Here is a 25,508-nt window from a genome sequence, read left to right on the forward strand (position 1 = left end):
CCCCAGGTTGCGGCGTTTTCTCCGGCTCCGACCTGGAGTCATAAGGTTGAGGACGTTCTGCTAGCAGCCTTTCTAAAAAGCTATCATCTGTATCACTCTCCTCCTCTGTCTTACTCGGTCCTTCAGACCCTCCTTTTAGCAACCTGAATGGATATAAGTGTTCTCCCTCTATTGTGTCTACTCTCCACCTCTTCAATTGTGCATCCCACCTAGCATTCTGATATGCCTTCATTGCTTTCTTCATTCTTCCCTGTGAAGCTTCTCTTCTCTTCGCCATTGCTGCTTGAGAGAAAACATCACTCCTCTCAGCTGGTACAGTACCTCCATCCAAAATGACCCATATCGCGGGAAAGCCAATTCTCTCTCTTTCTCTGTGATTTTATGCCTATTTTGCAGCCACACTATAGACCTACATTGGCTGCAATGTAATGTGCCGGGATATTCTCCGGTGGAGCTTCTTCCCCTACCCGAGTTACCACCCCTGTGTCACCTCTACACAAATCACGCAACACCTTACATCTCATTGTGAAAATCAATTATTTGCAATTCAGAATTCAATATTCAACTTTGGACAAACTCCCACCAATCGCAGCGGGGCATTACACCAACCGACCAATGCCAGCGCGGCTCGCACTGACATCACAAATCCCTCTTTGCAGCGGCTCACCCTCCTTTACAATTTCACTTCATACTCTCGCTCACACATTCGTTCACAAGTAACTGTATATCCAAAAGTTATTAAACCAAGTAACTGCTTCCTAACACAGCCACAGTAACTTACAGGTACCTAAACAAGTAATTGCCCGTCCGCTAAAAGATCGATAGAACACTCTTACAAGAACATCCGCTGTGACCCCCGACCTGCGTTGGTCACCCAATCGCTGTAGTCTACCCCCGGTACCTGAGGTTTTCCACCGTGACGTTACTCCTACATTCACACAAAGTTCCCTATCGCAAGTGGATCGCCAATAGCGCTTCGCAACACCCACAATTTTTGATTGGACAATCACATATACAACACTATCCTGGGATCATGGACTTCTCTTGAGTCCACTCACTAAACTTCCTGATCCGCACGTGTCCGGACCAGTAAACCGATTAACCCACAATCACTCAACTTCGCAAGACAATTCATCACCGCAATCTAACACACCACACATTTTCATACTCACGCTGCCACGGTTTCCGCTGCACAATCAGCATCCGCCGACCTCCATCAATCTTCATTTTCCGTTGTTGTCTACTCCAAGTCCAGAGCCCACTTTTCCTCCCTTTTTACTCTAAATCCCTCTTTCTCCCCTCACTTTAGAGGCAAACCCTTCTCTGCTACCATTTAGATATGCTAAATTTAGTCCTTGCCTTCCGTACTAAATTCAGCACAGATAGTCTGTTATTTGCCTGCTGAAAGTGGTTGAGGGGAGTAAACAATTCAAAATTTTACTTACAATTTAGTCATGTTTAAAAGACCACAGACTCCGAATTCCAGTTTGTGGATTTTATTATAAGGCCAAAAATAATTGAATATAAACACATCTTAAAATCAGAGAATATAGGTACATAAAAATCAATACAGAGCCAAATCTACGTATATAATTATTCGACATCGAAGGCATAATTCCAAAATCAAAATACAACCCAGAATTGAAGCTGAATCCAAATCCTTTTTCATGAGGAAGAAAAACAAAGGTTATCTTTCCCTACACTGCTCTCTCTGAGGGTCCTGCCTATTTCCCTTATATCATACCCCAAAGATGTCAGCACGTGTTGACTTCCTAAGAAGTACTCATGTCAAATGGGTCAGATAGCTTAAGGCTATGGAGCTCGTTCTAAGATGCTCCTTCTCCTCAGAAAAATGCAGAAGTTCCTTTTTCTGTCCCTGCGCATCTTACAAGAAGACAAAGTTCGCCCCCCCCAAATGTATCACATGATGAACTGGTTCATTTGCAATATTTTCCAGTAGATTTCCATGGAAGTTTTAGTTCAGTTCTTCTTGTCTTCTAGTGGCCTTGAAGTTCAGATAGGCCAGGCACGGAAGGCATCCTCCCTTCTCGCCTTTCAGGCTTCTTCAAAGACATTCCGAGTATCTCCTTAAACTAAGAATAACAAGGTCGAATTCCTGCACTTGCAGAAGGAGGAGACGTACTGTTTTTGCACACAAAAAGGATTCATTTATTTATTTCTGACCAATCAAGGATTCTAAATCGACAACAACCCGTAGTTCTGGGCCTACAGTGCAGGCAACTTAAACGACACATAATTACATTTATATGAATATAATGTCATCCTGCACATTGTACATGTACAGGAATTATAAGTGTCTCTAATATATGTAAAATCCTGTTTGAATGTGTACACTACATTTCAATACTTATATAGTGTAAGTAAATGCATCTTAATAATCATAAAACACTGCAACCGATAAAATACATGAGTGTGCGTAAACCAGGAGTGTAATGCACCCATACAATTCAGAGTGCTGTAAGAGCTCTATCACTACCAAGACAGTGTACTTTGGAAGCTGGAACAGGTTTGCGACCTGGTCTTCTGAGAATAGAGAGGATCCCTCGATCACCCGTTTTCTGGACATTCTTACGTTTTCGCTCTTGTTTTCGCAGCACACCTGTGTTGTTGACACTGGCCAATAAGTTTCACAGGCGTGGCCGACTGACTCTACAAAAGTTTGCTTTTCTCGTGTAACATTTGTCATTTGGATGCTCTTTTGCCAGCTGAAAGTTAGGACTCAGCAGGTACCATGTTTATCTACACCTTGATATTTCCTGTCTTATTTATATAGAAAGCAAATTCATGATACTCTGTTATTTTATGTGCAGCATTCATGGGAATGTATTCACATAAAACAGGTAGGTATGATATATCTTTTTTCCACTTGAAATGTGGTTCGGAATACCACGGAAGTTGAAAGAGAGTGGCACCCAAGTGATAACATTCGGTTGTTAAAGTTGCACACAAGTGAGAGACATTACATTGGAAGCAATCCAATGAGTTGACTGCCGATTATGTTTTATGGCCCGTTCAGTGCTCAAAAGAATATGTTGGTGGTGGGCGTAACTTCCAATTTGAGTACTGTATACAAAACTACATATGTTACTGTTTCTGCTGTTTAGCACAAGCTCCCCTGTCTCTTGAACAAATGCTTTCCCATTACACCGCTGTTTATCTTGTACTTATTGTTTATTTTATTATTTTGCAGTAAAGAGGGTCTACTCTCCTCCATTAGGTAAGGTGTACATCTTTAAAGTTATATACTTAATGGGACCTTGCAGGTATCCCTCTAACAAATAAAATTATTTGCTAAGGCAGCAAATCAAGGTAGCAATGTCAACTTACTCAAAGCAAGACCAGGGATTTCGACTAAGAAAAGTTTGGAAAACGAGATGTCTAAAATGCTATAGTAATGCAGGGAAATGGTCATTCATTTCCTATAAATTAAATCTATGTCTGTCTACATTTCAAATTCTTTCATTTTCTCATCCTGCCCTTACACAATCATATAGCGTGATAGAGAATCTTCTTAGAAATTGCAGGGCGAAAAAATATACCAATCTTGCAATTTCATTTTGTACAGCATACATAGACAGATTTTACAGCCTCATGTGGAAGTGGCGTCACTGAGGTTGCAGAGGCCTCACACGTTCTGACAGCAGACGGGCTACGCTAATATTGCAGATTAAGATTTCAGACAGAGCTTGTTACTGTCACTCACGTTTCTGCTATAAATACATGTTATGAAATGCAATAATCGTGCCCCCAAGCATAAATATTACACTACTAGCACATTTTGCTATCATATTAATTTATTTTACTTTAGAAAATTATATGAAAATCCATCAATCAAAATATTATCATTTTGATATTAGTAAATCTCTGTTTGATGCCCAAGCTTAATTTTGTCAAGTTTTTTAAGTAATCACAAGTACTATTGCCATACATTAAAAGATTCTACCTTGCATATGCCTGTTTATCACCATGTAATACCACGGTTTCCCACAATATCCCAAGAATTAACAAGTCGTCAAGTGCTTGAAGCCAAACACATAATGGAGTAGAGTTTTAAAATAAAATTAAAATAAATTACATTTTGTGATTGACTTGCAGTATTCAAAAATGTAACATCTTCATGCTATAGAATCCCGCAACAGGACAGGAATCACCACTATTTCGGCAGGGCCAGCATTATTGGGAGGGCTGGCAAGTGGGCATGTATGACCATTTCATGTCAAACATTCCTATGAGGGCCTCAACTGCCATGAGTGGTCACCATCATGCCAAGGAGGCCCTCATATGCCAAGAATTGCCACCAATATGTCAGTTTAAGCATTGTGCTAGGGATGGGCAGTATTATCCTATGTATGCTAGCTACTTGACAAGAATTATACACTGTTGGCCCTTCAGTCTCTCCTATCAAACTTTGTAGATTATATGAAGGAACTTGGCCTGCTAGTTAATCAAGGTAAAACCTTTATTATGAAATGTGGAAAGACCAGCCAAAAATGCATAGACATATTGGCACAACTGTTGGTGTCACGAATAGCTTTAGTTACCTTGGGATTTTATTTGATAGAGATGGATTATGGAACAAGACTATAGCTAACAGAAAGCAACAATTTAGTAAATCCTATATGGCCCTCAGGAGTTTTGCGAAATGCCTGGGTACAAATCCCCCTGAGGTAATGATCAAAATGTATAAAGCAAAGTGTCTCACCATAGCTACATATGGGGCAGGACTGTGGGGATACAGAAAATGCACAGACATCCAAACTGTAGAGAATAAATTTTTTTAGATGTCTACTTGTCATACCTAAAAGCACATCTGTTTACATATTTCATACTGAACTGGGGGCACAACACATTACAGCCATAATTTTTTTTTTTTTAATTCTTCAACCTTTATTGGTGTCAGCTATAATCTTACACAGCCTATAGCCTACAACCCGGAGGCCGGCAGCGCTCTAGACACATAACAGAGATAGTCTCAATCTCAAAATACACAGCCATATTGCCGACATCCCTGGGGTCCGGCGGCGAGGATCACATCTGTGCGCAGGTAATGTGTAAGAAATAATATTGAACTTAGAATAGCAACTTCTTGGCTTTTCCTTGCACGTGTAAAACCGGTTGTTAGCATCTAGAGCCAGTCCTGTTCCCAATCCTAATACTAATTGGCTGCCTATCTTCTGTAAATTTAAACCTCGCCAATATGAACAAACTCTAACCCCCCCCTATCGAGTGCACATCTAGTTCCCCTCCTGGTCCCTCCTTGTGTTTGTGTGGTCGCTGCCGCTGTGTTCCGTCACCCGCATAAACTAATGCAGTCTACCTCCCAAGGCTCCATAGTGGATTATAAGCCAACCGTGTCTAGTGTCTCCAATCAGCCTTTGACAGAGTGCATCAGGGAGCATGCAGTGCGTAATTTTGTGTTCGCCCTGTTGCCCTCCCTGTTTCCGCACCCCAGGCTCACTCCCATCGGGGCTCACTGTCTGTGTCCACGCGCTGTGTAACTGTGTTTAAACACATTCTGTCAATTCTGGGAAGCCAGGGTGTGTGTCTTCCCCGCCTGTTCCCTCAGCTGCCTCGTTCTCTGTGTCTATAGCTTGGAGATATGTTTGGTATAGACCCCAGAAGTTCTTCGGACGACTCGTGGGAGGGAGCAGCTCACTATAGTGTTCTGATTGTGTGCAGCAGTAGAGCATATCATGTGCCCATCTTTTGGCTGTCGGAAGTGGGCCTCTCATCCAACAGAGGGCTATCACTCGCCTGGCTATTAGCATACCCATATCCGCCAAGCGTCTAATCGCAACCGGCAGTCCTCTAGAGTAACCCAATAAAGCTAGTGCTGGATCTGGGGCTAGCTCGACTTCCAGTAACCTGCTCATTTCCGTAAATATACTGTCCCAGAATCTCTGAATGCCCGGACACCACCATGCCAAATGCATGAAGTCTGCTGCTGGCGCGTGGCAGCGTTCGCATTCCGCGGACTGTCTGAGGCCATACCGGTAGAGCCTTTCCGGTGTGTAATACACTCGCTGGAGAAATTTAAAATGAATCAGCCTATGTCTGCCGTTCAAAGATAGTTTTTTAGTATTTGTGCAGCAATAACGCCACATACCATCATCAATTGTCAGTTCAGTTCAACAAAGCTTTATTTCGATATGAAATATCTTAAAAAGCACATCACACTTAAAAATACATATCTTGCAGGGAATATTCTGATAAAAGGTTAAAACTAGCAATCATTTTTACAATACAATAGTAAAAAAACATTAAACCAAGAATCAGCTTTGATGAAAGTTACAATACAATAAATATTATAAAAATACATTATTAAGATGCTTAATTAAAAATCTAAATCCTATAACGTCTTTCCTGAGGAGTAACAATGCCAATTCATCGTAAGGCTTTTGATCTTAACAGCCAAGCCAAGCTTAAATATTTAGCCACCCCACATGCTAGCGTAGTGTTTGTATCCGACTGAAGAATTCTGAGGGAGGTTGAATGGTTCCTTGTCTCTAACTGTCAACAGACAGGTCTTAACCATTTCATTCTCGGTTTGAGGTAAGCTGGACACACAAAGAAAAAGTGCGGGATGGTTTCAACTACCCCAGCACAAAATGGGCAATCAACAGACGTTTGGTTGGTAGGTTTCCATTTGTTTGTACGTTCGTGGACGGGGAGAGTTCCCACTCTACACTGAATGAAAAGAGCCTTATCTCTAGGTTTCTGGATAAAATCCAGATAGGGCTTGAGACGAGGCACTATCTTGTGCTGGCGAAACTCATCAGTCAGTCTGTCCTGGTTGGGATCTCTATGAGCTTGATTGTCAATTCATGCCCAATAAAGTCTCTTAATTGCCGCTTTGGACAACGGGGCCCCAGACTCCCATAGAGGTTTAAGGCCAGTGGCCAAAATAAGTCTTTTGATGTTAGCTAACCAGGCGATCTTATACGATCCCTGGAGATTCATTACTTCCTTTAGTCCATCGGCATAGCTAGAAAGCTCTGGGGTACGCCAAAGGCGACCCCAGTAAAGAAGAGGACGTAAGCCAATTAGATCTTTAATTGAGCGACGGCCCAGATCGCTCAAGAGGGGTTTGGTAGGGGTTCCCCTGGGAAGTGACACAAGCTCCCTAAAAAACGTGTTTTCTGCTGTCACAGGGCATCTACATTATTGAAGCCCCAGAGCTCGGCTCCATATAATGCACAGCCTATTGCTTTTGCGGCATAGATCTCCAGGGCGGGGGCAATAGGTCAATAGGAAATTGAGGCTCGGTGTTCTCTCCCGATATTACCTATAACCCGCTTATGGCTTAAGGCCATTTTTTCGATGTGCGGCTGCCATTTTAAATTGTCCGCAATACTAATCCCCAGATAATCAAAAACTTTAACACGCTCTAAAGGCTCCCGGTCGAGCGTGAGCGTGGAATTGGCCGATCAGCTCGGATTAAAGTAAAGGAGCTTTGTTTTGGTGGTGTTAATTACTAGGCCCCTCAAATTGCAGAACAGATAGAACCGATCAAGCAGCTTCTGTAGACCTGCCGGAGTTTTCGATACCAACAGCGTATTGTCCGCAAATAGTAGTGTGGCAGCCAGGACAGGGGCATCGGCATTGATTTCTGATAGAAAGGATACCACCCCATTTACAAACAGCGAAAAAAGGGTTGGGGCCAGGACGCATTCTTGGCGAACACCTCTGTTCACAGGGATTTTGTCTGTTTTTTGGACCTGGGAACCCCACCTAATCCGTGCAGAGTTACCATCATGCATGCGGGTCAAAAGGTTCAGAATAGGAGGGGGAAACCCCATATCCCGCAAGACCGACCAAAGACGCTCGCGAGGAACCAAGTCAAAGGCGGTCTTCAAGTCTATAAATGCCAAATAAAGACCGCCCTTGCCAATGGTTACAACCTTCCAGTGCAGTAGTACCAGCCTAAAAGCCTGGTCAATTGTGCTCGTACAAGGCCTGAACCCCGCCTGGTATTGCGATAAGATGTTATTCTCTTCCGCCCACAAAAGGATCCTCTCCAGTAGAACCCTACCAACCACCTTCTGACCAGCGTCAATAAGACTTATTGGGCGGTAGTTGGCAGGGCTCTCCCTGGGGCCCTGTTTATAGATGGGGATCACCTCGGCCCCTTTCCAAGAACTTGGTACTGGTGAGCCCTCTATGGGTGCATTAATCAGTAGTACAAAAAAGGTGGCCCATTGGTCGACATTAGCTCGGAACAGATCACCTGGTATTCCATCCTGTCCCGGAGCCTTAGCGGATACAATTTTGTTTATGACCGCCACCACCTCATTTTTCCCTACAGGGTCAAAAGAAACTGATGGGCTCAGCGTGAATGCCGTTGGATGACCAGAGTGCCCACTACTCTCCAAGGCCTCGTCCCCTGCGTAGAGTCTACTGAAATGTTCAAACCACTCCTTGTCGGTGATATGATTGGGAATTTGGTTCGGATCACAGCCGTTAGATTTCCTTACCAAAGCCCAAAAAAGTTCGCTATTCTTAGACTGACTACCTGTTTTCAGGCTGGCCCAATGGTTTTCCTCCCATGTCCTTTTTGCTTCTGAAATGGCTTGCCTATACTGATGACGTGCAAAGCGTATGTCAGTAGAATTTTGAGTTTTAATGGCAAGCATTAGGGTAGACTTTTTCCTCTTGCATTTCTTATTAAACAAATGCTCTACTCGTTTCCTGTTCATGGGATACTGTTTTGGGGCCTGGGTCTCCAGAAAGAGAGGGCCTATCAAGTCGATTGTTTTAGTGTAAATTATCTCCACCCCAGGAGATCCCAACACATTCGTACAAGCTACAGAAAGTTCGGAAGTCTGATTGCTTATAATCTCCTCCAGGGCACTAATTTTCTGATCATTCAGAAAGAATTTTTGCCATTTAATGAACCTTTTACAGTTAGAGGGGATTATTGCCTTTGTAAGCATCTGAGGTCTAGTACCAGTCCGATGCTCCGTGTTTTGTAACAGTTCCCGCATGCAAAGTGACAGTGAATTTTGATGGCTATGAATAGATGGAATAATTGACATATCGATCACATTTTTCCATAACCTTTTGTCCACCAAAATGTAATCTATTCTACTTGGACAGGACACCCTATTAAACGTATTGGCTCCCAGAAAATCCGAGGGCGTATGCCCATTTACAGCTTTTAGACCATGTTCCAACGTAAGTGCATTTAATTGCAAGACAATCGGCGACCATTTCTTCACTGGCGGGATCTGCAAATGTGGTATGCCTCATCTAACATCATCATCCTCTATTCCTAGATCATCATTTACTACCAAGGGTTCAAAAGTACAGTTAAAATCACCAGCGATCAGAAATAAATTGTCAGAGGGGCAAGCCTCTGACATAAATGTTAAAAAGTTCCAAAATGACACTGTCCTTTGAGTCCTTAATGGTCAATCTCAAGAGATCCGGTGAGACATTCGGATGGTAAACAATTTTGCAATTGAGTACGGCTTTAACCCATATTATCAGCCCACCAGATGGACGACCGCACCCAGAAGAGATAGCTGGAACATGAAAACAACAAAAACCAGGCTTATACAGTGGCTCAAAACTCCAAGTTTCCTGGAATATACACAGATCATAATCGTCAATGAAGATGTTCCAGTCCGGAACGGATAAGTTTTTATACAAACCCGCTATATTCCACGAGATGATTTTGAGGTTCCTGGAGGAGTCACTATAGGAGATCGACCCATCACTAGGGAGAATGGAGCCTAAATAATTATCAGACTCAACCACCTGACTAGTTAAAACTAAGACTGCTAGTTCCGGGGCTAGAGGCTGTCGAGGCCTAGAGGGAGTAGTACAGCTCGTTCTTAATGGGTCAATTGGAAGAGAGGGAGCCCTTACTTGTGCTTGGAGTCAATCGACAGACTCTAGACCACTAAACCGGTTGTGACAGAAGGATGGGTTCGGGGTTGATAAGGGCTCAAGCCAACCTCCAGTGAACAATCCACTCCCTTTCCGCTGTGGTAGTGACCAGCCATCACCTGTAGGTGAAGTGTAACCCGGGGGGGTAAAAATAGGTCAAAGGGAGAGAAACAATGGAAGCACCAGAAATAAATTGTTTCCAGCTACAAATGTGTACCACTGTCCTGGGATCTTTAAAATTAACCAGGACACAGTCCCCTCTGATGTCCTTAACCGAGTGACCCACCCAGGAAACCCTTTGTACCATAAGTATTTTACTTAAGATGAACTCCGGTAAGGGTCTATGTTTGTGTAGCCAATCGATCACCTTGTTCCTTAGGGACGAGAAAGATTCTTGCTCGTCCTTCCTCAGAGGCGGCACCCCAGTCAAGACTACCAGATATGGGCTTACTTGTGGTGGTAGGTCGATGTTAATCCCCCCCCCCACCAACAATCCCCTTGGGAACCCCATCGCCCTCTTTCGATTGTGCTATGGTACTTAGGCTAGATGTTGCGGCTGTACTTGGTGCTGGTGCCTTTACTATGGGAGCGGTTGCAGCCTGCTTCTCTTGAATCGGAGATGGCGGAATAGTTAGAACAGCTGCATTCCCCCCAGATCGCATATCATTTGGGGGCGCTGCTGCCCCAGCAGTAACCACCTTATCCATGCAATCAGCAATTCCTGGTGACATGGACTCGATCTTGCTTAGCTTTTGTTCAATTCTGGATAGCCTGTCCTCTACTGGACGAAGAAGGAGATTAAATAGTTCGCCTATCTTGGCCAGTAGAGGATCCTCCATTGCCACCCCACTCTCTGGGCTCCTAGCTCCGCCCTCAGCCTAGGATACCACCCCCAGCGGTACTTCTCTATGAGTATGTACAATTGCCTGAGTGGTCGTGGACGCCTGCCCCATTTCGGCCATTAGAGTTCCCTTACATTTGGGCAGCTTCTCCTTTTTGCCTTTCGAGGCAATAGCCAGCCCCTGCTTGTACTTTGGGATAGCCCTTGATGTCTTTCACGGAGTTGTCTGGTACTATGCTCCTTAAGAGGGCTACCGACACCTAATACTTTGGGAGAAGGTAACAATAGCAGATCAGAGGCGTAGACTGGTTTCCTATAGAGGAAGTATCCGGATCGCGAACTGCCAGGCCAGTAGATGGAGATTCTGGGATCACAGGTGCACCAATAGTACATAATAGGGCATGATGGTCTGGAGTCCTTACATTAGCAATGTGCCCCATAGATGATCCCCTAGCAAGTGCCAAGTCCTGGGAGACCCGCCTCTCCATCAATGAAATATTCTGATCAATCGCAGTATTGATCTTGGTTATAAACTTGTCCATGGAACCAATTAGGATATCATTTGGCGCCTTGAGCCTACCATCCTTCTGAGACATTGCAGTTAAAACAAGGATATGAAGCAAATTTAAAACTTACAATGGAGTCCTCGGGGTTGGAGAGGTAAGGGGGTGGCCCGTCCCGTCCTTTTCCGGTCTTTAACGGGCTTAAACGGACCCGCCCTTGGCCCAGGCTTCGCCCGGCTCATGGATGCGCGGGCCAGGTGTGGTTATATACGCCTCCTCTGGGCGTTGCAGGACGATGTGCTTGTGCCCCAAGGTCTTCTGGGCCAGGTAGTCTCCTGTGCAGCGCCGGTGACCTCCCAGATGCGAGCGTTTCCCGCGATGCGGGAAACGCGAGAGGTGACAGCAAATCTTTTAAGGGGTGCTTGGCTTGCCCCTAGTCCATGAGCCCCAGCAACTGCGCTTTGCAAAAAAGACTTTATATTCCGTCAATTGTCACTTGAAGGTCACCCTGCCACGCTGTTCTAGCTTTCGCATGCTGCAGTTCACTGCGCGACATAGCCATCCTGTACAGGGTTGTAATCAGTTTACGAGGAGCGTTTGTTTTGATCACGTGCGTTAATTCAACGATCTCTGGTGGTTCCTCCATTTCTGGGCCCAGTAGGTCCAGCAGCGCGATGCGGACTCTGTGATATTGGAAACGCAGAATCAGTGGTGATTCGCTCTGTTCTGAAGCCACCTGATCCCACGTTTTCACTTTGCCTTCTGCGAATAACTCCCCAGTACTAATAACGCCCAGTCTGCGCAATGCTTGAGTAACCCCTCTTTCTGCTAGTGGCGTCAACCATAGCGTCACTCAATGGGCATTTTAGGAGAGTATAAGAGGACACAGTTCTGTGCCCGCAGAAGAGAGTGCCATGCATGGTTCGTTGCAGTGATGGAGTCTAAGATGCCAATTCTGTGGTCCACTGGTCGGAATACTGTTGCCGGGAGCGGAAGTGGATCTGCGAATAGACTTTCCATGCGTATACGGGGGATCTGCCTGTCACCGTGTATCCATGTGTGTAAATGGGCAGCCTGAGCTACCCTATAGTACAGTTCCAGGTCCGGAGCCCCCTGTCCGCCCATCTCGTACGGTAGCGTTAGGAGGTTCCATTTCACTCTGGGTTGTTTGCCTCCCCACGCCAGCTTAATCATAAGTTGTGTTAGAGATTTGAAGAAAGCTTTGGACAGCACTATCGGGATAGCGCTGAATAAGAATAAAAATCTGGGCAGTACAGTCATTTTCATAATGGCTATGCGGCCCATCAGGGACAGCGGCAGCCTGCACCACGCTTCTACATCGTCCTCCAGCCTGCTGTATGCCACCCCATAGTTCTCTCTGATCAAAACTTCAGGATCAGTGTGTATCCTGATGCCCAGATATCGTACTAACTCCGAAGACCATTGTAGCGGGTATTCCATTTCAAACTGGCTTGTCGCGGGGGTCAGGGGGAAGGCCACCGACTTCGCCCAGTTAATTTTCAAGCCCGAGAGAGCTCCAAATCGAACCACCTCTCTGAGCACCGATGTCAGGTTAACCTCCTGCTCGAGGACATATAGCAAAGTGTCATCCGCATATGTCGAGATTATGATCTTATACGTTGGGAAGTTGACGCCTTCATTGCTATGGTATTCACGCAGTGCGCATGCCAGCGGTTCTGCCAAAAGTGCATAAAGCAGCGGCGAGAGCGGGCAGCCTTGTCTACTACCCCTGCTGATCGGAAATGGGTCTGTCACTAGGTCACCCAATCGAAGTCTAGCTATCGGTTGGTGATATAAAGCTCCAATCATTTCTAGGAATGTCTCACCTAACCCCAGTCTCCGCAGCACTCGTACCAGGAAGGACCACTCGACCGAGTCGAAGGCCTTCTCCATGTCGAGAAACACTGCTATTGCTTTCGTATCTTGTCTGACATGTTGTATGGTGCCCAGCACCGTTCGGAAATTATAGGTGAGATTCCTGTTAGGAATAAACCCCGTTTGTTCCGGGGCGACTAACCGTGGGGCAAGCAGCGCAAGACGTGTCGCCAACACCTTTGCATACAACTTCGCATCTACATTCAGTAGTGATAGGGGCCTGTACGAGCTGCAGTCATTATGTGGCTTGCCTTGTTTAAGTATGGTAACTATCAGCGCCTCCCTCATGGACTGCGGCATGCTGCCCTCCATACAGACATCGTCAAATAGTGTAGACAGGTGCGGGATTAATTTGTCTCGGAACGCTTTGTAGAAGCACACCGAGAGTCCGTCTGCACCGGGGGCGTTACCCGATCGCATACTTGTAAGTGCCTCTGAGATTTCATCTCTGCTTATGGGTTGCATCAGGAATTCACGGTGCGCATTCGTGGGCATAGGTAGGTTTATATGTTCCAGATAGTCCATTATGTCTTCTTCGCAGTCCCCAGACCTGGTGGTGTACAGTTCCGAGTAGTAGCTCCTGAACTCCTGTGCCATCGCAACCTCATCCGAGATTATATCGCCAGTGGCTGTCTGTAGTTCTGAGATTCGGGTCTTCCCTCTGGTTCCTTTCAGTATCCTTGCTAGGAGCAAGCTAGGTCTTTCACCTTCGCCGTATGTCCGTGCTGTGGCGTATTTTCCCATGTGTTGGATTTCCCTGTCTGCCTCTTCGTTATATTCTGTAATTAGTAGTTTAATATCTTCCGTGACTGCCGAGTTAGAGTCCGTCCGTTGACGTCTTTCCAACTCGGCTAGCTGTTTTTCTAATAGCAGCAGCCGTTGGCGGATAGATTTGAGAACGTTTGAACATTGCTATGCCTCTTATGAAGACCTTGAATGCCTCCCATACTGTTTGGAAGCTGTCCACAGAGCCTAAATTGGCCTCGAAGAATACATCTATCTCTTTCGCGAGCTCCCCCCAGAAGCACTTTTCTAACAGCGAGTATGGGGGAAAACGCCATGTAAATGGTGGGATCTTATTTGTCGGCATCTCGAGCACTAGCATCAACGGCGAGTGGTCTGAAGGAGTGCGCGCAAGCACTAAGCAGTCCCCGATGCACCCCATTATAGAGGGTGACGCAGGCCAATAATTAATTCTAGTATGTATATTGTGATAAGCGGAATAATGTGTGTACCCACCCTGTGTCGTGTGTCTGTGTCTCCAAACATCCTCTAAATCTAGGGCCAGAAGCTCTGCTCGCAGTGTGAGTGCAGCCGCTGTAGGTCAGCGTGGCAGGCCGGATGATCTGTCTAAATCCGGGTTCATTACCAAGTTAAAATCCCCTCCCCATAGCACGTGTGATGTTGCGTAAGCGCGGCATATGTGGGCCAGGTCGCTATAAAAGGACGGTGAAACGTAATTCGGGCCATAAACATTGACAACAATAAGATCGAATCCCTTCCCAGTGCATCTAGATATCACAAACGGCCTTCTAGGTCTGCCCTAAGCAATGTCAGCGTAAGCTTGGATCGAGGGTTGACCCAAGTCAGGACCCCCCTGGAATGTCGTGAATCCTGCATCTGTGACATTGCCCGCCAGACCCCTGCTAAGTAACATTCGACTTGTGTGTGGTAGGTGTGTTTACTGCAGAAGAGCCAGATCTACCCTCTGACGCTGTAAATAGCTTAGGACTTTTCTAAGTTTGCGGTGGTCATTCAATCCCCTAACGTTCCATGTGAGGGCTCTAAGGGCCTCGGTTTCTACTCTGGTATTCTCTGGATTGGCACTAGACATCTCTGCAAATTACTTGGTAATCCTGCGGCAGATTTCAACTCGGACTCCTCTAGGGGAACATGTGCAAGCAGTGTACAAATACCTCCCAACCCCCTTTACCTTGGTAAACAGATAAACAATGGAACTCCCCCACCCCCATCCCACAGCAGACCACCCCCCAACTGGCCTCGCAGAGCCCCGTCCCACCCCGCCCACCCTTTCTCCCAACACTCAACATAAGTAATGTAACCTCCGACGTGCATTGAGCGCGGAGGCCGAGGTCGCCTGGCAGTTTGTAAACTCTTGTAACACAAATTTCGCTTGTCAGGCCCCCGCCCTGCTACCGCCGTGCCCCGGGATATGCGTCAGTAGAGCGCCAGCATATAACTGTTTTGTCTGTTCAGATTTCGTTGCTCTCCCCCCCCAAGCACCAGCCACGCCCCCCGTACCACCGCTGGCAGCGGAGCGACTGTGTGTCCTTATTTCAGATTGGATTCATGTGGCATCTGTGCCCTTGTCATCTCACCCAGCCCTCTCGCCTCACACCCCAAGCAGCTGGCCGGCAACCTCCAATTTCCCAGCTACCTCGACATCATACCTAGTTTTGTCGCTCAAGGAAACAGGGCCGAAAGGAGATACCATACACCATATTTTAGTCCTACCACACATTCGCCGATCAAGTTCATTCCTGTTCATCCAGCTGACTGCTGCCTGCGCCGTCTTCCGGTGATCTGATGCCTCCATTGGCCTGTTCCTTCGTCCAGCGTTTCAGCGCCTGTTGCAGGGCCTGCGGGTCCGTTAATATGTGCGAGTGACCCTGCCGGTTCACCCGTAGTTTAGCGGGATACAGCATTGCGTAGTCCAGACCAAGTTCTCTAAGACGTTGCTTATGGGGAAGAAAATGCTTGCGTGCCTCTTGCACCTTGGCGGTGAAGTCCGGATAGAGCGATATCGCCGAGCCTTCATATTGGAGCGATGTTTTAGTTCTGGCTAGCCGAAGGGCAGTATCCCTGCCGCGGTAATTAAGCAGCTTGAGGATGATGGGGCGCGGCGGGGCCCCCGGGCGAGGGCGCGGTCCCAACGATCGATGCGCTCGCTCCACCATAAACATTGCAGAGAACACACCCTCACCCAGGAGAGTGGTGAGGAGTTTCTCCACAAAGACCTCCATGGTACCCGTCTGCGTGGTTTCCGGCAGGCCTGTGATCCGTAGGTTACAGCGCCGTGAGCGGGCTTCCAAGTCCTCCGTCTTGTCTTGTACAGTTTGCATCACCTTCGCCAGCTTCTTATGCCCGGTATCCAACTCCGTCTGAGCCTCTTCTACTTCTGTCATTCTCCTCTCGGCCATGTCGTGCCTCTCAGCGTGTTTATCAAGGCGCTCCGCCATGCGGTTCATCCTATACGTGAGTGCATCTATTTTGGAGCCTAGGGCACCCATGGTGGCCTGCAGCCTTTTTTCCATGGACAGCAGCATAGTCTTGATGTCCGATCCGCCATTCGGCTCGACCTCCGTCCGTGTGGCCATCCTTTCCTCTGCAGGGGCGCCTTGCGACTGCGATCTCCTCTGCGAAAAGGGCAGTTAATTAACTTTGCGTTTTGTCGCTCTTCACCATCTTGTGGGCTATCCTGCTGCTCTGTCTATGGTGCTTTTGATTAAACCGCACTCTGGGAAGTAGCTGCGCACCAGGGTCGATTGCTTACTTCACTGCGGGACCACTGCGCCAGGAACGTGTCGTCAAATCACCTCTTCAGGTTTCCCAAGAACGTTCTCTTTGCGACTCACCGTGTAATCTGAGGCGTTTAGATATCCGAGTCGCTCTGCAGGTTGTGCTGTGTGATTATTCTCTCCGACTTTCCCCCTTGGACGCTGTCCGTCAACCCTCTGGCACGAACCTCCCGAAAGGGCTGTGCACTGCGCTTCTCTCTGTGGACAGCGCGCACCAGGATAGTTGCCACTTCTATAGTAAATATCATCTGGGATCTTTCCAAACAAGGCTCCGACTTGCGTTCCACTCCACTAGGCGCCCTGTCCCTCGCAGGAGCCCCTTCTATGTCAATTGTGAGGCCGCCTCGCACAGGGGGAGCTCCCGGGGAGTCCGCGTGGGACACCGGGCATTCGTCGCAGCCGCAAACGGTGGGCCTGTTACCCCGAGTCAAGAAGTGGGCTCTCCGGCGCGATATCAGGGTTGCGCACCACCGGCGGTAGTGACCCCTCCGGCCCGGCCTGTATGTCCAGTTCTATGTGTGGGTTGTGGGTTCCAGGAGATGAGGCCGTTATCTCCCCGCCTCCGGTCCTGCTTCGGTCCGCAGCGTCTCTCTCACTCGTGTTCCCCCGCGTCTCACCTCTTTTGTTCTTCCGGGGCGCGGGGGGCCGGGGGGGCCAGAATGGAGCGAGCCCTCAGCGGCACCGGGACCCCCGCCTCACCTGACAATGTTTATCGGGAGCCTCCTCCGTGTTTTAGGGCCGCTCCATGGGATGCCGCGATGTCACCGCCCACCTCCTCCGCACATAGCTGCACGTCAATCGGCCCTGCGTATTACCAGTGTTCGCGGCTTCCAGGCCTGCTGATGCGGGGGCCGTGCCTTCACGTCGCTCAGTCCCGGGGTAGCCAGAATCTCCTAACCAGGGCTCCGCAAGATGCCCTCAACTTCATCCGTCTTGGGAGGGGTACTGGGCACGTAAGTAATGCGCTCTTAAACAGGATAATTGCAGGATTATGGGGTGTACACGGCGGAGCTACGGGTTCAGGCGGCCATCAAGTTTGCCAGCAAGCTCCGCCTCACATTACAGACATAATTAAACTGCAACCAATTCTTCTTTGGTATAAGATATGGACCTCGTAATATACAGTGCTTAACCGAGCGATTATTGAGTATTGTCTTAAATTAAGTTTGCACTTAGGAATTTCATGATTATCTTATGTGCAACACTTTTTTCATGATCTGGGTCATCCTGAATACTTTGAAAGACTAGAAACACTGAATAGTATCAGTAGAAAGACACTGAAAGATGAAAGGATGACACATTTAGGAAATATTCGATTGCTAACCGAAGTCCACAAACCCAGTGTTTTTAAGAACCAACTGATTTTAGCCACTTTTTACATGCAGCCCTATCTCAAAGTAGTATTGAATGGTAGACAAAGATTTGTTCGGACCCATCTAAGACTGGATATATTCCACAGATTAGTCAGCTTTCCAAAAACATATGATTGGTCTACAAATTTTACTGTTTGCCCCTGTGATAACATGATGCCCCAGGATACAATGCATGTGGTTCTTTTTTACAGATTTTATAGTGATTTAAGAAATAGATATATCTTACCAGTTATTAAACCATTCTGTTTTACACAATGTCGCCCTGCTTACCTATATCTGCAATCATTGCCCACTCTAGAGATTTGTTGCAGATTGTCATCCTTTTTATGGGCGGTATTTTATACTTGAAAGAAATTTTTATTAACTCCACTAGAATAGGATATATGTCCCATGTCCTCCAACGATTCAGGGAGTACTATATATACAAAAGATGGAATTCAGTCAAATGATTTGTGAAGAGCAATGCACTGTAAGGATCTATTTTGTATTATTCTGGGCATGTGAAATACTATGTACTCATATAACTTTATTACGATTCTCAATGGTATGACTGTATAATATTGATGTACTCTTAATTATGATTTTAGTCCATCTCTTATCCAGATTTTATCATGGAGAGGGATACGGGGACCAGGTTCTTTATGTTATTTTGAACCCTCCCACTTTCTGTATCTGTTGCATTATAGAATAAGTTCAACTATACGGTTATGGAATGATGAGGAATTGTAAAAATTGGCCATATGATGAAATCTGTATAAATGCCAATGTTATTATGTAGGTTCCCTACAAATTGTTCTTGGAAATGTTTGATTCCCGGTGTGCGTTTGTAAAGTGGGTAATTAGCTATATTTTATTATAATACTCATACACTGTATAAATACCTGCTGATAATTGATTATTGAATGACATAAGATTGCGGACCCGTCCTTTTAACCAATAGTGGATGTTTACCAATACAGGAGAAGTACTGTGTAATGTTGTTTGTTTTAAATGTTGGTTTTATGGATGTTTTTATGCTTCCAAATAAAGTATTATAATAATAACAATGACAAAAATCACTACACATGTGCTGAGGATCAGCATTTTTCCAAAGGCAGGTACTCTCATATTGTAAGCAGTATGACTAGTACGCTAGTTGTTTCTTCCATGTTTCTAGAATTATGCCAGGGCCAGCAGTTGACCAACCTCCGTATGCCATGGTAGCACTCCTGTAGGTCAAGAATTACCTCCAGTATGTCAGTGCCAGAACTTTACCTTACGTGTGCTCCTATGCGAGGAATTCCCTCCACAGTGCCACTCACATGCATACTTCTACACACATACTTTTACTTGCACATACTCACACTCACTTACTCGAGCACAAATATATACACTCAGTCACATGAATACATCAATACAAACTCTTATATTCACTTACTCACACTCTCACTCTGTCACAGTCATTCACTTTCACATACTCACTTATTACTCTTGCCCTGTTTCACCACCTCACTCAGAATGACTCACACTTTTGTTCACTCCCTCACACACACACACACACACACTCATACTCTCACACATAACATCATTTTGGCAACCTTTTTTGAATTTACCTGTACCCAGGGCTTTAAGTGGGCTGGGTCTCACCGGGTCTGGGCACCAGCAGTTTTTTTTTTTACGGCCTCGAAACGGGTCTCTATCTGGCTCTGTTTTGTGCCCTGGCAGAGGCGGTCGATTTTTTTCGGGACTGCAGTGACAGCAGGCACATCGATGTGCGCTTCTCACTTGCCACTAGTGGAGAATTTATGGCATGACGTCATGCCAGGCAAGCGTTGTAGTGGAAGGGAAATGCTTTAAAGAGAGTCATTTTGTCACAACTTAGGCACATATGGCGAAACTACAGGTCCCAGAATGCTTGGAGGCTAGTCTGTTTTCCCTTTCCTCCTTCCTTCTACCCTGTCACTCAACTCCTATATCTGTGTCTGTGTGGAAGCCCCCGGTGCTTGTCACCTGTGATAGCTACTATTCAGTACCTGGATCTTTGTTGGGAATCTGTTATTCTATTGAGCGCTTCTTTCCTTGGTGCGGGAGATTCCGCTCTTCTGGACTGTGTTGGGTCGACGAAGAGTTGACCTTGTACCGCGCTGAGAGCCGAGCTGGGAGCAGCGCTGAGAGCCGCGCTGGGAGCAGCGCTGAGAGCCGCGCTGGGAGCAGCGCTGAAGCTGTGCTGAACGCGCTCGTCTTTGAAGATTGACGGACGAAGGGAAGACTCGAATCCTGAGTCCCTTTGCCTCGCGTGACTCCGCGTTTATGGAACTGAAGCTAGCGGTGGACTAGCATTGGGAGAGTGCTCCTATCTCCACAGTTTATTTTTGTTTGATTTCTTCACTACGTCCTTGTTTGGGTTGGGACGAACACTTTGGATTCCCTTAGAGCTGTTGAGAGGCTCGGATTGTTTTTTCACAAAGAACATTGCAGCTGACCTGGGTTTGGTCGGTTTGAACTTGCAGAGGATTCATTACGCTCAAGATAAGTAGCGTTCTACCTTGACTGTGAGTGATCTAAAGAGACAATATTTAGTCTTTTTTCCAATTGGGGTTCATGGGCAGTTCCCTACTACTTTTGTTGTTTACTTTATTTTTCCTACTTTTTGCCCTTATCTGATGGAATGATTGCTGGAGCCTTGACATGTAAGTGTACTTGAATACTCTAGTGTAGACATATAGAGGTGGCCTTGCATTCCAAGAAAGAGTGTGAATTTCGTGTGTCTTGTGTCTCCATACAGGAACCTGTACACAGACTCAAGGCGTGGTGTCTCTCCTATTGTCAAGCCCTGTGGATGGTTTATGGCTGCCAGCCTTTTTCTCTTTTATTTATCCATTTTTTCCCCTTCCCTGGGTGGGGTCCTCACAGGTGAAGTTTATCTAATGATTCACTTGGGGTGCCACATCTAGGGAGGAGAGAAACCAGCATCTACATCGCTCCCGCTGTACCAGAAACGTAAGGTTAGTCAATCTGCATATATCGTGACACATTTTCTCTCTGGGTTTCCCTTCCTGTTTGAAACTCAGGAGCCGAAACATTGTCGTGGTGTCAAGCAAATAGTCCTGACTTGTAGGTATGATGTTACTTGTTATATCATAACTGGATGCAATGACAGAAACAACAAAATACAAGTCGGGCAGCACACTATGCTAAGCACGGATTTTTAGCTTATGTGTTTTTAAGCCACGCCCTTACATTGACCACGGCCCTTTCAGAGACCCCCTGCCGTTTTTTAATCCCACTTAAAGCCCTGCCTATACCTATCTAGATAAAAGGGACAAGTAAACCTGGATTCCCATGCTTCAAATGAGGAGCTGGACAGAGCGGCAGGTACAGGAATTATGGGAAGTAGTAGACTCTGCTGAAGTTGGTTCTGCTCTGCCCTGGCTTGACTCACAGTCCCAGGGCTCACCTGTTTCTCCTCACAACGGCCGCAGCTGCTGACAGGGGGAGGCACCCTGACATCTCACTACGTAGTGTGCAGGCTCTACCCCGCAGTGCGGGACTCAGCTGGAGTTGGTTCTATGTTCTGCTCTGCCCTGGTGGGACTCGGCGTCCCAGGGCTCACCTGTTTCTCATCACATCGCCTACAGCTGCTGACAGGGAGGCGGCGCCTTGACATCATGCTACATAGCAGTAAGAAAACACTTAATTTACCCAGGAAAACTCCGCATTCACAAGAATTCCAATGCAGTCACTACTTTCACACCAATTACACACCTCAATTACGGTACCTCCCAAAAATATTTTGAGGCCTTAACACATAAACCCAAAATAGAATGTAGTGTTTACACACATTTTATTACCATCTAAAAAAAATAAAAACAATCTCTCTGCACCCAGAGATAATTGTACAGTGCACAAGATTAACATTCATAAAAAAACATACTGTTTCTACATAATGCAGCTAATTATATAAAATCCACAAAACAGTATGTACATGGTACTCAAAAAGGAAACCCTGGAGGCACAATAATATGTACTGTTGCCCTACTTGACCCAACACTATTAACATACAGAAAAACTATTACGAATATCAATCCTATCGACGTAATTCCGATAGGTTTAATTCTCAACACAAAACTAGCTCTGGTGTGTTTCGGTGGTTTTACAGATAATATACAACTACCACCTTCTTCAGGACTCAACATAAATATGGAATTTATTCCTCCATATAGCAGGTTCTTATTTGCAGATACAAGAAAAGAATATATATTTTATACATATCCTTAATACGTTATAAAAATTATCTCATCTACCATCCCTTAATCCGTATATTAAACTACTGTAATACATATTTTTTCACATTTTTAATTTTGTTTGTTATCCTTGATGATATTTATTATTATAACTTAACCCCTTCGCTGCTAGGCCTTTTCCCCTCCTGTGCTAAGCCTTTTTTTGGCGATTTAGGGTAGTGCGCGCTTAGGCCCCTGTAACTTTTTGACCACATAAGGTATACACGCCAAATTTGCGTCCTTTTCTTCCAACATCATGTGGATTCTAAAGGTACCCAGGGTTTGTGGATGCCCTTGGAGGGGTCCCAGAAATTAACCAAAATATAGTGAAATTTTTGTTTTTTTCAGAAAAATAGGAAAAACGGGCTGCAAATGAAAGCCTCTGGGTTTTTCCCTGCAAATGGTATCAAAAAAGGGTTTATGGGGCTGAAATCTCCATTTTCTCAGCTTTTAGGGAATGACAGTCTTTTGTCAGAGAACCAACATTTTTCACACAGTTTTGGCATTTGTCTGGCACATAGCCTATTTTTGCTATTTTTAGAGCTTTTCACCACCTTCCAGTTAATGGAAGAAATGAGTATGAAAGCAATAAGAGATCCTGGAAAGCTATACATTTTCGAAAAGTAGACAAAATTCTAAATTCAAAAAGGGGTCATTTGTCTAAATCCATGAAGGTTTCCTTATAGACACTAACAGTTAAATATTGGAATAATTGAAAATTTGTTGAAAAAAACAGCCTTTTGTCTCAACGTTTTCACCTATAACTTCTTGTAATTTTGACAGCTCTTGGAAAGCAATGTACCATTACATTCGTTAGACCTTCCTGGTTGTGGGGATATATAGGACTTGTAGTTTCTCCAAGAACCCGACGAACCCAGATCCAAAAACTGAGCAGCAACTTGCAATGATTTTTTTTAATTTACTGGGTATAGAGCACTTATTCTTGGAAAATGTATATGTGGAAAAAATTGGTATGAAAGACACCTATGTATTTCTGAATTGGGTACAAATTATAGAGTCTAGAAACAGTATATAATTGCACATTTTCGAAATTGGGAATACTCATACTAGCATGAGAATTATTGGTCATTTTTGAAAAAGATTTTTTTTTACACAATGTCTTTCATTGGGAAGGGAGAAATGCATGAAAACTCAATTGGTAATAACCGTTGATTTACAAATCTGAATTACCCTAAGTCTCCCAATAAACACGGTACCTCACTTGTGTGGGTCGGCCTTGTGCCTGCGACAGGAAATGTCGCAAAATGCAACGTGGTCACACCTCAATTTCCCAGTGAAATCTTGCCATTTTTGGACAAAGAGACTACCTTTTGTTTTTGAGCCCTAGCTCTGCCAGCACCTAGGGAAACCTAGCAAACCTATACATTTTTGATAACAAGACACCCAGGGGAATTCAGGATGGGGTGACTCGACTGCCTACCACCAGGTTTTGTTACCCAGAATCCCTTGCAAAGCTAAGAATTTGACAAAAAAAAAACATTTTCCTCACATTTCTGTGGTGGAAAGTTCTGGAATCTGCAAGGATCAACAAATTTCCACCCACCCAGCGTTCCCCCAGGTCCCGCGAAAAAAATGGTACCTCACTTGCGTGGGTAGGCATAGTGGCTGCGACATGAAACGGCGCAAAACGCAACGTGGTCGCACCTCAATTTCCCAGTGAAATCTTGCCATTTTTGGACAAAGAGACTACCTTTTGTTTTTGAGCCCTAGCTCTGCCAGCACCTAGGGAAACCTAGCAAACCTATACATTTTTGAGAACTAGACACCCAGGGAAATTCAGTATGGGGTGACTCGACTGCCTACCACCAGGTTTTGTTACCCAGAATCCCTTGCAAAGCTAAGAATTTGACAAAAAAAACACATTTTCCTCACATTTCTGTGGTGGAAAGTTCTGGAATCTGCGTGGATCAACAAATTTCCACCCACCCAGCGTTTCCGCAGGTCTCCCGAAAAAAATGGCACCTCACTTGCGTGGGTAGGCATAGTGGATGCGACATGAAACAGCGCAAAACGCAACGTGGTCGCACCTCAATTTCCCAGTGAAATCTTGCCATTTTTGGACAAAGAGACTACCTTTTGTTTTTGAGCCCTAGCTCTGCCAGCACCTAGGGAAACCCAGCAAACCTATACATTTTGGGTAGGCATAGTGGCTGCAACAGGAAAAGGTTCAAATCGTACGGTGGTGAATTTACAATACCCTATAGCAAAACTACCTTGGTTTTTTGGGAGGGGCACCTGAGTTTGTGGCCCGGGGCTCAGTGTCCATCTTTGGAAACTACCAAACCCAAACAGTTCTGAAAACTAGACACCCGGGGGAGTCCAGGGAGGTATGGCATGCGTTGGTCCCCCAATGTTTTCCTACCCAGAAATCCCTGCAAACCTTAAATTTAGGTTAAAAAAACCACTTTTTCATACATTTTTGGGTGGGATCTCCCTGCCGGCACAAATGTCCTACCACCCAGCATTCCCCTTGATCTCCCGAGTAAAATGATACCTCACTTGTGTGGGTGGGCCATAGCCCTGTGACTAAGGTTGGGGTGCTTAATTTGTCAAACCTATATACTAGATTTTTTTTAAATTCATTTTTATCCTGTTCTGCTTTGGGGCACCCACACAAGTGAGGTATCATTTTACTCTGGAGAACAAGGGGAACGCTGGGTGGTAGGACATTTTTGCCGGCAAGGAGATCCCACACAAAAAAGTTTGGAAAAGTGTTTTTTTTACCTAATTTTAAGGTTTGCAAGGAATTCTGGGTAGGAATACATTGGGGGACCCACGCATGCCATACCTCCCTGGACTCCCCCGTGTGTCTAGTTTTCAGAACTGTTTGGGTTTGGTAGTTTCCAAAGATGGCCGCCGAGCTCCGGGTCAAAAACTCAGGTGCCCCCCCCCCCCCAAATTAAGGTAGTTTTGCTATAGGGTACGATTTGGACCTTTTCCTGTTGCAGCCACTATGCCTAACCACACAAGTGAGGTACCATTTTTATCGGGAGACCTGGGGGAACGCTGGGTGGGAGGAAATTTGTGTGAGCCCAGTGATGCCACGCTTTCCCACACAAAAAAGTGTGAAAAAACTGATTTTTTTCAGCTAAAATTTAGGTTTGCAAGAGATTCTGGGTAAAGGAACGTTGAAGGATCAACGCAAGCCATACCTCCTTGGA

General features: G+C 45.6%; 1 protein-coding gene across 1 annotated transcript in view; it reads left to right on the forward strand.

Annotated features, from left to right (window-relative positions):
* LOC144768685 (uncharacterized) overlaps positions 1-25,508 on the forward strand; it is a 9,047,330-nt gene that overhangs the window by 2,187,704 nt on the left and 6,834,118 nt on the right. The window contains exon 12 of the mRNA XM_078652515.1: positions 3,212-3,238. Within this exon, the coding sequence (XP_078508641.1) occupies positions 3,212-3,238 (27 nt within the window). The remainder of the gene's footprint in view (positions 1-3,211; positions 3,239-25,508) is intronic.

Source organism: Lissotriton helveticus, chromosome 7, assembly GCF_964261635.1.
Source record: "Lissotriton helveticus chromosome 7, aLisHel1.1, whole genome shotgun sequence".
In the NCBI taxonomy this organism is placed as follows: domain Eukaryota; kingdom Metazoa; phylum Chordata; class Amphibia; order Caudata; family Salamandridae; genus Lissotriton; species Lissotriton helveticus.